General features: G+C 35.5%; 1 protein-coding gene across 9 annotated transcripts in view; it reads right to left on the bottom strand.

Moving 5' to 3' along the window:
- Positions 1–14,043, bottom strand: part of Elf2 (E74 like ETS transcription factor 2) — a 103,420-nt gene that overhangs the window by 61,628 nt on the left and 27,749 nt on the right. For 5 of the 9 annotated variants that reach the window (XM_076864111.2, XM_076864107.2, XM_076864110.2 and 2 more), the window contains 2 exons: positions 8,770–8,856; positions 7,083–7,321 (listed from right to left, as the gene is read on the bottom strand). In XM_076864111.2, coding sequence (XP_076720226.1) covers positions 7,083–7,154 — 72 coding nt within the window. In that variant the 5' untranslated portion in view covers positions 7,155–7,321; positions 8,770–8,856. Of the gene's footprint in view, positions 1–7,082; positions 7,322–8,769; positions 8,857–9,713; positions 13,422–14,043 lie in introns of those variants that run through there. The other 4 variants (XM_076864106.2, XM_076864109.2, XM_076864114.2 and 1 more) reach the window with 4 other exon arrangements.

Below are 14,043 nucleotides of genomic sequence, written 5' to 3'. Positions count from 1 at the left end.
CTCAGTGCCTTTCATGCACGTTAGGTGAGCACTCTTCCTCTGAGCTACAACCCCAGCCCCGGGAGTTTACTATTTTTTTCAATGAGAAACTAAGAAGAAAAATCAAAATACTTATACTTTTTCATTTAAAAGTAACAATTAGAACAGTAATAAAAACTTTAAACCAATAATAAATAACTTGAAAATTCTAAGAAATAGCATCTGTATAACACAAAACTGAATTCACTCAACAGATAAGATTTAAATTTAAAAAGATTCTTATTTTTTAATCAACTTTATCCAGCTATATTTATGTAAATAAAATGCAACCATCTTAAGTGTACAGTCCTATGAATTTTCACAAATGCAGATATCCTTGTAACTACTGTTACAATTAAGAAATACAGCATGCCAGAAAGTTCCTTTGTACCCCTAAATCAGGCAGTACCCCCAAACACACAGGTTAGGCAACCATCAGTCTAGTCTACATCTGAAGATTTCTATCCTTACAGTTCTGCTTTCTCTAAAATTTCATATTGGAATCAACAATTTGTCCTCTTTTATGTCTGATTTTTTTTTTTTTCCTAGTACTAGTGACTGAACCTGTGGCCATTCTACCACTGAGCCCTATCCCCAGCCCTTTTTACATTTTTAGACAGAGTCTAAGTTGCTCAGGCTGGCTTCAAATTTGCGATACTCCTGCCTTGGCCTCCCAAGCAGCTTGGTCCAATTCCTCAAAAACTTACATTTATATGTTTTTGTCTGTGTCCATAGATGATTTCTTTTTATTTCTGAAAATTCTACTGTAGCTAAACCAATTTTTTATCCATTACCTATCTTCCTATGGTTACAATGGCTATAAACTTTCTTGCTCTTCCCTTCCCTCCCATTTGATATTTACCTAGGTGTCTAATTATGAGATCATGTTAATTATACAGTTAATTTTATTTACCTACTTATTTTGGTACAGGGATTGAACACAGGAGTGCTTATACACTGAGCCACATCACCAGCCCCTTTTCATTTTTTTAATTTGAAACAGGGTCTCACTGAGTTGCTAAGCGCCTCACTAAGTTGCTGAGGCTGGTCTTGAAGTTGTGATACTCTAGCCTTAGCCCCCCAAGTCACAGGATTATAAGCATGTGCCTCCATGCCCAACTTGTACAGTTAATTTTAAAAGGACTCTGAAATTATTTTCCAAGTGGTTACATTATACAATCCCATTAACAATGTATGAGAGTTCTAGCTGCTCTATATCCTTCCCAACATATGGTTTTACTCTGTATTTATCTTAATTTTGTGTTAAGTTTGTAGTAGGATCTCTTTGTAATTTTAATTTGCCTTTTTTTGACGGCTAATAATACCGGGCATTTTAATAAGTGCTTACTGGTCATTTGTTTAATTATCTATTCAACTCTTTGGTCTACTTTAATGGGTTGTCTTATTATTTTTTATTTTCTGAATATATTGTTTAGTTAACATTTTAAGTTTTTCCCTCAAAGATGTAATGGATGCTTGGTTATCAGGGTGGCAGTGTTAAGCAGGGTCTTAAAAGGTAGGGCATACTGGGATGTTTTTTAGGCCCTGTAGTTATTCTTGTCAGGACTTAAGGTAGTTTTTCTGGAACCCTGAGGGAGTTATAAAATTGAGCCTTGCCCTTCTTGGCCACAATGGGTTCCTGTCTCACTAGGTGATGTCTCTCTCCTGCATGTACTCCCATCAGTATGGGCATAATTAAGAAATTATTGCCTATTTCAAGACTGAAAAAATTTTCTCCTGTATTTTCTTCCAGAAGTTTTTATAGTTCAGCTTTTATAAAGTCCATAATCAATTTTGAGTTATTTGTCGTGTACAATGTTGAGAAAGGATTGTGATTTATTTGCATATGGATAATTAATTGTTGCACCATCGTTTGTTAAAAAGCCTATCTTTGCTCCATTTGATTATATTATTCCACTTAGTTCCATTACTGAATATCAAGCAGCTTGTATGTGTGGGCCTATATTATGCTCCACTGAACCACATCTTACCTCTGTACCATACCCTCTCGATCAGTGGTGCTTTTAGTAAGTCTTCAAGTCAGATATATAAGCCTTTCAACTTTGTCCTTAAGCACAGTAGCTAAGTACTGCTTTAGTTAAATCCCTCAAATTTTTTAATTCATCCCTCAAATTTGGATAGTTCTCATTTTCTAATTTTCTTTCTTGTGGTTTATTCTTTTCTTTTTTTTTTTTTTTTTTTTTTTTTTTGGTACTAGGGATTGAACCCAGGGGCACTTAACCACTGATTCACATCCCTAGCCCTTTTTGTTTCATTTTGAGACAGGGTCTTGCCAAGTTGCTTAGGGCCTTACTAAATTGCTGAAACTGGCTTTGAACTCATGATCCTCCTGCCTCAGCCTCCAAGTTGCTAGAATTACAGGCATGCACTACCACGCCTGGCCCATGATTTATACTTTAACTCTTGAGATACATAAAGTAAACTACTTAATATCCAAATAGTCAAAGATTTTTACAAGTATTTTTCTGTTGCTAATTTCTACTTAAATTCCCTTTTGGTCAGATAATTTTCTCCATATCATTTCAATCACTGAGATTTGTTTTATAGCCAACATATATTGGTTAATTGACCATGTAAGCTTGAAATAAATGTGTATTCCTGCTACAGTTGGGCAGAGTCCATAAATATCCAATAGATGAAGTAAGATGATAATGTCATTCAAATCTTCTAAAGCCTTATTGACTTTGTGTATATTTATTCTATCAATTACAGAGAAAGGTATGCTGCAACATAATCAACTAATATGTGGATTTATCTATTTTTTATTTCAGTTTGGTCAGTTCATGCTTAAAGATTCTTTTATTATTTATGATAAATTCATTATCCCTGGTAGTGAAATCCATGTTTTTTAATGATTAATATTTATATAATATGTATCTATTTGTATATTTTTACATTTTTGGTGGTACTGAGGGTTGAACCCAAGGGTGTTCTACCACTGAGCTGCATCTCCAGCCCCTTTTGAAATTTTACTTTGGAGACAGAGTCTGGCTAAGTTGCTGAGGTTGACTTAGAACTTACAATTCTCCTTGCCTCAGCCTCCTGAGTTGCTGGGATTACAGGCGTGTGCCACTGCATACTGCTTTATTCTTTTACTTTTAAACAGTTGTTATTCTTAAAATGAATTTCTTATATGAATCATAAATAGATGTGGCTTTTTTATAAAACCCAATCTGATATTTACCTTTTGACTGGAATATTTAGAATATTTATATTTAATATCAATAAAACTGGGTTTAAATCTACCACCTTGTTTTTTGTTCACTGAACTGAGTGTTTTTTGTTACCAATTTCATTTCAAACCTTGTTTCTTTGCTTTATTTCTTAGTGGTTGCTTTAGATTTTACATTATGCTTCCTAACTTATCAGTTGACCTACAAATAGAATGCTACTTTATGTTTAATAAAAGTTATAATAGTATCCAATTCTCTCCTCTCAATCTTTCAGTCTACTGTAATATATTTACTTCTTCACATTATAAACTCCATTGTTTTTATTTTTGCCTTGAATAATTAACTTTTTCAAAAAAGTAAAAGTCATTTTATACACTTAAAAATGTTAGGGTCAATACCATATTGAGTGTTTTTACTACAATAAACATTTTTTTAAATATTTTTATTGGGGCTGGGGATGTGGCTCGAGCGTTAGCGCGCTCGCCTGGCATGCGTGCGGCCTGGGTTCGATCCTCAGCACCACATACAAACAAAGATGTTGTGTCCGCAGAAAATTAAAAAATAAATATTAAAAAAAAATTTAAAAATATTTTTATTATTTATTTATTTATTAAAGTTCTGGTTGGACACAATACCTTTATTTTATTTATTTATTTTTATGTTGTGCTAAGGATTGAACCCAGCACCTCACACGTGCTAGGCAAGTGCTATACTGCTGAGCCACAACCCCAGCCCCTTCAATAAACATTTCTAATTGATTTTCCAAAGAATTTTAAATTTGCCCACACGTAAACCATTTCTCCAGTGCTTTTCATTCCTTTGTGAAGATCGAAGTTTCCAGATGGTATCATTTACCTTCTGCCTAAAGAACTTATTTTAAACATATCTTGTAGGATAAATATGTTGGCAATAAATTCTCTCAGATTTTGTTTGGGGGAAAAAAATCCTTGAAAAGAGTTTTCTTCTTGATATATAATTGTAGGTTGACAGTTTTATTCCTACAGCATTTTAAAGATATCATTATTCTCTGACTTGCATAGTTTCAGCAAACATATCTGTAGTGATTATCTTAGTTCTTCTTCTTTTTCCTATAAGTTTATTTTATTTGTTTTTTTATGCAGAGCTGAGAATCAAACCCAGTGCCTTACACATGCTACGCAAGAGCTCTGCCACTGAGCCACAACCCCAGTCCAACAGGTCTATTCTTTTAATCAAGTTGGGGAAATGTATAATCATTATTTCTTCATGTATTTTCTTCGGTTCCCCTCTTCTCTCACTTTGGGATTCAGATTACATGCATCTTAAGACAGCCTGATGTCCCAGATAACATAGAGTCTCTATTCCTTCTTTCAGGGGGCTACTGGGGATTGAACCTAGGGTTACTTAACCACTGAGTCACACCTCTAGCCTTTTTAAATATTTTATTTAGAGTCAGGGTCTTGCTAAATTGCTTAGGTTGGCTTTGAATTTTTGATCCTCCTGCCTCAGCCTCCTGAGCTGCTGGGCTTAGACGTGCAACCCACTGCTAGCTACTGTTCCTTTGTTTGATATTTTCCTCTTCTTTTCTCTTTGATTTGTTAATGTAGTTTCCATGGCTATCTTCAAATTTACTGACCTCTTCTTTCTTTTATGGTACCTAAGCTATTTTTAATCCTATCTAATAAATTTTTCTTTTCAGACAGTATGTATTTCATCTCTAGAAGTTTTATTTGGTTCTTTCACGAAAACTTTACATTGTTAAATTTTTTTTTTTGGTGTCTGCTAAGTGTCATGCCAAATATTTATGGATCAACTTTTTGAGGGGAAGGAGGAGCTGGGCATCAAATCCAAGGCCTCGTGCATACTAGACAAGTGCTCTACCACTGATTTACATCCCCAACCCCTACATCAACTTTTGAGGCCTATTTTTAAACCTTTAAGGCAAGTTTGGACTATCCTTAATTCTAGACAAAGCCCTTCTGGAATCTCTAACAAATGCCCTGGGGCATTCAACAAGGACTCCCAGGCCTGAGGAATTTCAAATTTTTTAGTAAATTACTGGAATTATGCCTTTTTGGTCATTCTTTACCTGGCCTCATGGTATTTCCTATATCTCAACAAATGAGCAATAAGCCAAAGGATGAGTGGAGCCCAGGGCAGTGTTCTGTTGCTTCTCTGGGAGGACTTTTTTCCTTTTGGATACGCTACTCCTCTAATGAGTCACTTTAGCCTCTCCAAATTTTCATTTTTGTTTCCTTATTTGAGTGAGACAGTTACAATCTGCTTTGGTCCCTTTTCCCGACACTGTAGCCCGGAAAGTGGCAGTAAGCCAGTTTAATCAAAGAGACGCCCTTCTCTTCTCTCAGGAAGCACAGTTCAATACTGCCAGCTGTTTCCAAACTATGGTTTCATATGCTTTCATATGCTATTCTGCTAGTTGTTTATGTTGGCCTCCGTTATTCCATCATAATCCAAAGTGTAAAAACTCCTAATTTGTTTCTCTGATGTACAGTAAATGATCAATTAATACTTGTCAAAGAACAAATGAATGAATTAAGCATGCACATAGATAGTCTATGTGTACATACTATCTATGTACATATGCACATAGATAGGAAAAAACAAATTGATTGTGTGAATAAAGTATGTTCTACAGCTGTGGCTTCTCTTAATAGGCTTTGAACCAGTTTTAGATTCAAATACAACAAAGGGAACATTTAGGAGTCAGCAAGTCCACTAACATTTTATCCCCTTCCCAATGAATGTGTCCATCACAGATCTGGAACTTGGAAGACCCAACAAACACAAAGCAAGCGACTAAAAGAATCCAGAGTCCAAAATATACACCTCCAATATCCTAACCTGTTTCTCAAGCATGCCATTATACCATTAAGTTGGTACCAAACACTAACAATAGCATCTTTCACAAAAAAATAGAGAAAAGAAACTTTCAGGAAAACCATTCATTTTCTTACCTCCTCTCTAACCAAATACGGATCCATTATTATGACAGTGCTATTTTATTATGACTTAGTGCCCTTCCAATATTCAGTTTTCACTGAACAGTGAGAATAGAAGCCAAGACCTAAAAGTCTATATTTTTAACTCACTTTTTTTTTTTTTTTTTTTGGTGGTGCTGGGGATTGAACCCAAGGCCTCATGAATGCTAGGCAAGCACTCTACCAACTGAGATACATGCCCAGCCCATAACTCACATCTTTTTATTCTTCAATATTCTCAATGACAAGAAAATGACCAAATGTGTTAATGATTCAAAACCTGAATTTCTTTTTTGATTTAATTATCTAAATTCATAAATGCATATATTAGATTAAAATATGATTGATCGCCACACTGACTTAGAATAATCAAGAAACAAAGATGGTAAATTTTTAAAACATCTAATTGGGGCTGTGGCTCAGTGGTAGAGTGCTTGCTTCGTATGTGTAAGGCACTGGGTTCAATTCTCAGCACCACATATAAATAAATAATAAAAATAAAGGTCTATCAACAACTAAAAGTAATATTTTTAAAAAAGATGAACCTAATTTAGGTATTTAGGAACAGTATATTTCTATATGCTCTATAATCCAAAATAATCAATTTTATTTAGAATTTAAATTTATCTCTCAATGAATACTATAATGTTCTATTTTTTTCTTCCTCCAAGCTCATTTTAACATACGCATGGTTCCAAATATTCAAGTCAGCCTTGCAGCACCTTCTTCAACTTCTATTACTTAAATTATATGAGGATACATGACATGTACATATACAATTTCATGCATTTTACATTACTACCCTCAAATACCTGTTTTCAATTAATTTCAAAATCAGTTCATACATTGATTTCTATGAACAAAATAGAAATGTAAAACATTGATGCCTAACCTCTTGATTTTCTACTCCATTGCTGGAAAGCTCCAAAACAGAACCTCCATTGTCAACCACTGCTGATGTCATTGTTTACTCCCTGAGGAAGCTTCAACTTCTATGAATCAATGCAATTATAGGTTCACAGATGTTTGCCAATGTTATAAGTTTGCATTATCATATTTTAAAAGTCAATAGAGATGGAGTAGAGTAGTTATCCAGAAATCCAGTCTTCTAAAGATGATTAACCAGAGAGCCTAAAAAAAGGAAGAATTTGAAAGTTATAAAAAAATACACAGGAAAGATATAAAGTATAACTTAGTTTGCAATTCAATTTCTAACACTGGTTTAACTAAGAAAAAGAGGACAGGCTTCTACATCTCTATGTCAATAGAGGGCACTAATGAGCATTCTACATCTTAAGAGTTTAAATTCAAGTTCATGAACTCGATGAATAAATTTTCACGAAGCTATTGTATACAGATGATATGGTTATACACTTCAGGAGATAAAATGTTACATCTTTCTCCATTTACAAGATGTAATTTTATTACATCTTAATTAAATTTTTAAAAATACTTTATGCATTGAATATATAAAATGTGCTGGACTGAGATTATTTCTAAAACTTTTTACCTATTTAACAAATTAAAATGTTAGTTTTAAAATATGCATTGTGTCCTTTGGCTCATTTGGTTTGTTTGTTTGAATAACATAATTAGAACTGTTTTTTGCTTATAGCAGCACTCTCATTTAGTATTCACACTGCATATACTACAGAATTCTAAGAGTAATTTGAGTTTCTTATACTTTCAAATAAAGTAGTTTAAAAATAAAATAGTGAAACCAAGCTGGGCATGGTGGCACACGCCTGTAATCACAGAGGCTTGGGAGGCTGAGGCAGGAGGATCAAGAATTCAAAGCCAGCCTCACCAAAAGTGAGGCGCTAAGCAACTCAGTGAGATCCTGTCTTTAAATAAAATAAAAAATAGGGCTGGGTATGTGGCTCAGTGGTCGAGTCCTCTGGGTTCAATCTCTGGTACCCCCCAAAAAAAGGGAAAACATTTGGAATGCCTTTGTTATTATTTTATTATTTTGGGGGGGTAATGTTTTGCTAACAGTCAAAAGTAAAACGTAACAAATTGTTTCAAGCAACCTTTTATCAAACCTCTTAAGCTTTTTTTCCTCTTGCAGAAATAAATGTTCGTGTGTATCATCTGCAATTATTCAACAAACTATTCCTAAGTTACTCTTATTTGATTTTGTATATATTAAGCTTTTCATATAGAAAAAAACAGTCGAAACAGAATATGTCAAAATTAAAGAATGTAGAAAAAAACAAGCATATTAAGATGGAAAAGAATATATATTCCTAATATTATGCCTTTACATGAAACTTGACTACTGCATCATATATATGTAAATAAACTGATAAAGAATTTCCATAAACTTTTACAATAAAATTAAATATCTGAAAAAAAAAAGAAATTTCATCTCACTACCTCAGAATGATTCAATACCATCAGACTTCTTTTTTAATCTCACAAACAAAATGAAACAAGAAGTTTTTTTATATCTTAAGAAAATCTAAATAAATTCCAGTCCCATCATACTGACATTTGTTGTTGTTATATAAGGTAATGACTATTTCAAAATCTGTTTTCTTAAATATATACATAGTAATAGTAAAAATAAAATTACTTACAATTCGAATATTAAGTAGTCTAAGCATCCTTCACTATTTTCACAACTTGGCAAGAGCTAAAACCTGAACCAGCAGTTCTTTGAACTACTAGTGGGAGGGGAAAAAAGAGAGTATTAATATAATCCTACCAAAAAATATTTTGCCCAAATAAGTATGATTTAGATAGTAAAAATTTATTAAAACAAATCATATCCAAAGTTTGGTGACAGACATTTATTTGAACATGATAAAAAAAATTATTTCTAGGTTGAGTAAAATCAAAATTTTTTATCAAATTTAAAATTTTAAGTCACCACTAAATAGCAAGTGATTAAGGACACACCCAACATACATGTAGCCCACACCCCATATTATGAGCTACATTTCAATCAACAGCAGGATTTCAATAATGGCTGTAAGCATAACTCCTGCTGCTTAGGAACATGAAATCCAACTTTAAATAAAGAAAACAAGCTCCTAAACCCAATATGAATGATATACGACCATCACTTAAGTCATCTTCCTGCAACCTAATTCCCCAGACTTAGCAACAATAACCATCTAAACACCCACCTCCTCAAACACCCCCTCCTTTCTGTTAATCTATGCAGTGAATCTTGAGCCTTGCCCCATCAATTATTCCCTTTTCCCTTAGCCTCTAACTTAACACTGCCTCCTTTTATTCAACATATAAACATTTAAAAGACCCCCTCATTTTTAAAATAGAAAAGTCCTCCTTTGAATATCCTGCCTACCCCTCCAACTACTGCTCTAGTTTCTTCCATCCTCAGATAAAGTCCTAGAAAGAAATCACCTTTTTTTGCATTCTAACCCCAGTCAACTGAACTTTTTACTCAATTCTGCTTTTCTAGTCCAATGGAAACATTTTTTCATAAGACTTGATGCCTATGAAGCATTTGACACTGTTTATCTTTCCCTCCTTAAAACTTTTATCTTAAACTTACTTTTTCCTTTCTGCTCCTTTTCATTTTCTTTTGAAGGCCCAATCCTGCTTTTTAAGGGCTTGGGGCAAAAGTATAAATGGAATCCTATATTCTATGTCTAAATATTTTAAAGTTATAGGTCAAGTTAAAAAGCTGCTAAATTATTATTCTTTCCTTCTATCTTGACAAACATACTCTATAACAACGTGAATGACCAAGTTCTGATTTTGAATTCTCAGACTCCCTCAAGTTCTGTAGGGGCCTGGGAAGTCATAATGACTCCCCTGGCCTGCATCCTTCCCTGTCCCTTTTCACTTCCACCTTCAGTTCTACTCCATACCAGGGTCCTTAGATGTAAGCATGTGGTTATCCCAGCCCCACATGTCCAAGGTTTCCGTCACAGGCCTGCAAACAGCTGCTCCTTAGCCATCCCTTAGACCTAGAGAAGACCATACACACTGTGTGGTTCAGTTGACAGAGGAGAGAATTAGGGAAGGTACCTATGAAGGAATACTAAGAAGAGAATTCTGGAATCCAAGTAATTAAAAATTTGACCAAGAAAGAGACCAGATAAGACTAGTCCCTTGACTCCTCAACATCTTAAGGCTATGGTGAGGTACGTAACTGGAGGAAAACCTGCTAAGGATCTCTAAACAACAGGGCCTAAAGCAGAGTTCCCACATGCTAAGTCTAAGGACAGTGCTGCTCCCACCGTTACATGTAGGTGTTTCCAGAATCCCATCCCTTGTTCTTTTATCTTCTGATTCCTTATACCCTTCCCCCCCCCCTTCTTTTTGGAGGGGTGGGTGTATCCAGGGATAGGAACCCAAGGAAGTTCCACCTTGGGCTAAAAACAGCCATACCTCACCTCTTTTTGAGACAACTAAGTTGCTAAGGGCCTCATAAAGTTGCTGAGGCTAGCTTTGAACCTGTAATCCTCCTGCCTCAGAATACTGAGCTACTAGGTAAAGACTTGCACCACCACACCTGGCTTTTTTTTTTTTTTTTTTTCTCTTTTTAGTTATGACACAACACCAGGATACACCTTGACATAATTACGATAGCCTGGAACCTAATGTGCTGTTCCACACTTCCCCACCTCAGCTCCCCTCCTTCTACTTCACTGATCCCTCTTCAACAACTTACAAAGTTTATTTTTAATTAGTGTCCTATGGATACACCTGATGCAAGGATCCACTATGCCACATCCATGCATGCACATACAAAAAGTTCTGTTCTTCTCCGTTCCTTCCCCTTCTTCTTCCTCAATCTCCATTGTCTACTCTACTGATCATTCCGCTATTTTAATGAAATTCCCTCTCCCCTCTTTTTTATTTCCTCTCTCTTTTTTTAAATTCTCCTACCCCGCCCCTTATCTTGGATTAGTTTCTGCATATCAGAGAAAACATTGGACCTTTGACTTTTGGGGATTGCCTTATTTCACTTAGCATGATAGCCTCCAGTTCCATACATTCACTTGCAAATGACTTCACTCAAATCTCTCTTCCAGTCTAAACCAATCCCATGGGCTCTAATTTGTCCACTAGGAAATTTCTCATCTCTATTACTTTGTGAAATTATTAGATAGAGTATAAATAAATATTAAGCATCTATTCCAGGAAAATCAAACACTCTATTCATTAATTCAGTTTTTAACAAATAATAACTAAGCAATATCAGAAGCTAGGACAATTTTAGTTGCCAGGGGTACAGCAACAAATAAAGGAAAAAAAAAAAACCCTCTCCTTATGGATCTTACACTTCAGTTAAAGGAGAGAAAATAAGCAAAATATGTACAGCTCATAGATGGTGATAAAAGTTAAGGAACTAAATGAACCACAAGGACAGGAAACATTCAGCAGGGAGAAAGTCTGCCATTTCAAATTGAGTGGCCAGAGAAAGACTTCCTAAAAATGTGACACATAAGTAAAACCTGAGTTCAGAGTTATCACATTAGTAGATTCAACTATCCATTTTTCAAAAGGCACAAAAAGAAACAGGAAAACTTGGCCCATTCAAAGAGACAAACATAAAATCAGCAGAAACTGTCCCTGAAAAAAAACACCTGATGACTGATCAACTAGACAAAGATTTAAAGCAACTGTCTTTAAAATTCTCAAAGAACTAAAAGACAATGTGGAGCCTATAATCCCAGTGGCTCAGAAGCTGAGGCAGGAGTATCCCAAGTTTAAAGCCAGTCTCATCAATTTAGTGAGGCTCTAAGGAACACAGCCAGACCCTGTCTCCAATAAAATATAAGAAAGGACTGGGAATGTAGCTCAATGATTAAGCACCCCTAGGTTCAATCTCTGGTACCATAAATAAATAAATAAGAAAAAGGGCTGGGGATGTGGTTCATTGGATAAGCACCCTTGGGTTAAATCCCCAATATCAAAAAAATAAATTAAATTAAATTGAAAAAGAAGATGTGGAGAAAGTCAAGAAAATGATATATGAAAGGGGGTAAATATGAGTAGAGACAAACAAAACTAAACAGAAATCAAATGTAAATTCTGGAGCTAAAATGCATAACCGAAATGAGAAATTCACTAGAGCAATCCAAAGAAAGATTTGAGCAGGCAGAAGAGTCACAAAATTTGAAGACAAGAAACTGGGTGTTATTGAGTCTGAGGAATAGAAACAAAGAAGAAGAAAAGTGACCAGAGTTTAGGGGACCTGCAGAATACCATCAAGTGGATCAACATATATATGTACTGTGAGTCCCAGCAGGAGAAATGGGAAAGAGTCAGAGAGAATATTTGATGAAATAATGCTGAAAACGTCCCAAATGTACCAGGCACGGTGGCACATGCCTGTTATCCCAGCGGCTCAAGAGGCTGAGGCAGGAGGATCACAAGGTCAAAGTCAGCCTCAGCAAAAGCAAGGTGCTAGGGCTGGGGCTCAGTGGTAGAGCACCTACCTTGCACGTGTGAGGCACTGGGTTCAATCTTCAGCACCACATAAAGATATAGTTAAAAAAAACAAAACAAGGTGCTAAGCAACTCAGTGAGACTGTCTCTAAATAAAATATAAATTACACTGGGGATGTGGTTCAGCAGTCAAGTGCCCCTGAGCTTAATCCCCTGTACCCCCGCCCAAAAAAAAAAACAAAACTTAGTTTCCAAAATGTGATGAAAGACAAACATACAAGAAACATGAACTCTAGGCTGGGGTTATGGCTCAGTGGTACAGCACTTGCCTAGCATGTGTGAGGCACTGGGTTCAATTCTCAGCACTGCATATAAGTAAAAGAATAAAATAAAGGTCCATCAACATAAAAAAAATCTTAAATAAAGAAACTTATGAACTCCAAGTAAAACAAACTAAAGACCCACATCAAGATGTAAATGAAATCAAAGACAAAGAATTTTGAAGGCAGCAAGAGAGAAACAACTGGTCAGATACAGGGGATACTCTGCAGAACATCTCATCAGAAACGCTGGAGGTCAGGAGACATGGGCTAATATATTCAAAGAGCTAAAAGGAGGGGACAGGGCGGGGAGGTTGTGGGGGACAGCCAACAACAAATCCTATATTTAGCAAAACAAGCCATCAAAAGTGGGGAAGAGCTAGGCATGGTGGCTCACACTTGTAAACTCAACTACTTGGGAGGCTAAGGCAAGAGGATCACAAGTTCTAGGCTAGCCTGGGCAACTGAGTGAAACCCTGTCTCAAAAAAATGAAAAGGGACATAGCCTACTGGAGGACTTGCCAGCATGCAGAAGGCCCTGGTTTCCATCTGTGTGTGTCTCACACACACACACACACACACACACACACACACAGTGAACAAGAAATTAGGACATTCTCAGGGAAACAAAGGGTCAATTACCAGCAGACCTATACTGCATGAAACGCTAACGACAGGGGAGGGGAGGGGGGGAGGGGGGATAGTAGAGGATAGGAAAGGCAGCAGAATACAACAGACACTAGTATGGCAATATGTAAATCAATGGATGTGCAACTGATGTGATTCTGCAATCTGTATACGGGGTAAAAATGGGTGTTCATATCCCACTTGAATCAAAGTGTGAAATATGATATATCAAGAACTATGTAATGTTTTGAACAACCAACAATAAAAATTAATTAAAAAAAAGAAAAAAAAGAAAAAGAAATGCTAACGACATCCAACAACGTGAAATGAGATGACACTAGACAGTAACTCAGAACTATAAAAAGAAATAAGGATCTCAATAAAAAGATATATGGGCAATTATAAAAAGTATTACTGTAAAGATGGTTTGCATTTACTTTTTTGTTTCCTATATAATTAAAATATTAACACCTTTAAAAAAAATTAGTCTAAAAGCCAACATTATTATAACTTTGGTTTAAACTACACACTTTA

The sequence above is a fragment of the Callospermophilus lateralis genome, chromosome 8 (assembly GCF_048772815.1).
Source record: "Callospermophilus lateralis isolate mCalLat2 chromosome 8, mCalLat2.hap1, whole genome shotgun sequence".
Lineage (NCBI taxonomy): Eukaryota > Metazoa > Chordata > Mammalia > Rodentia > Sciuridae > Callospermophilus > Callospermophilus lateralis.
The sequence above is the reverse complement of the archived record's forward strand: the minus strand, read 5'-3'. Positions and strand labels throughout refer to the sequence as shown.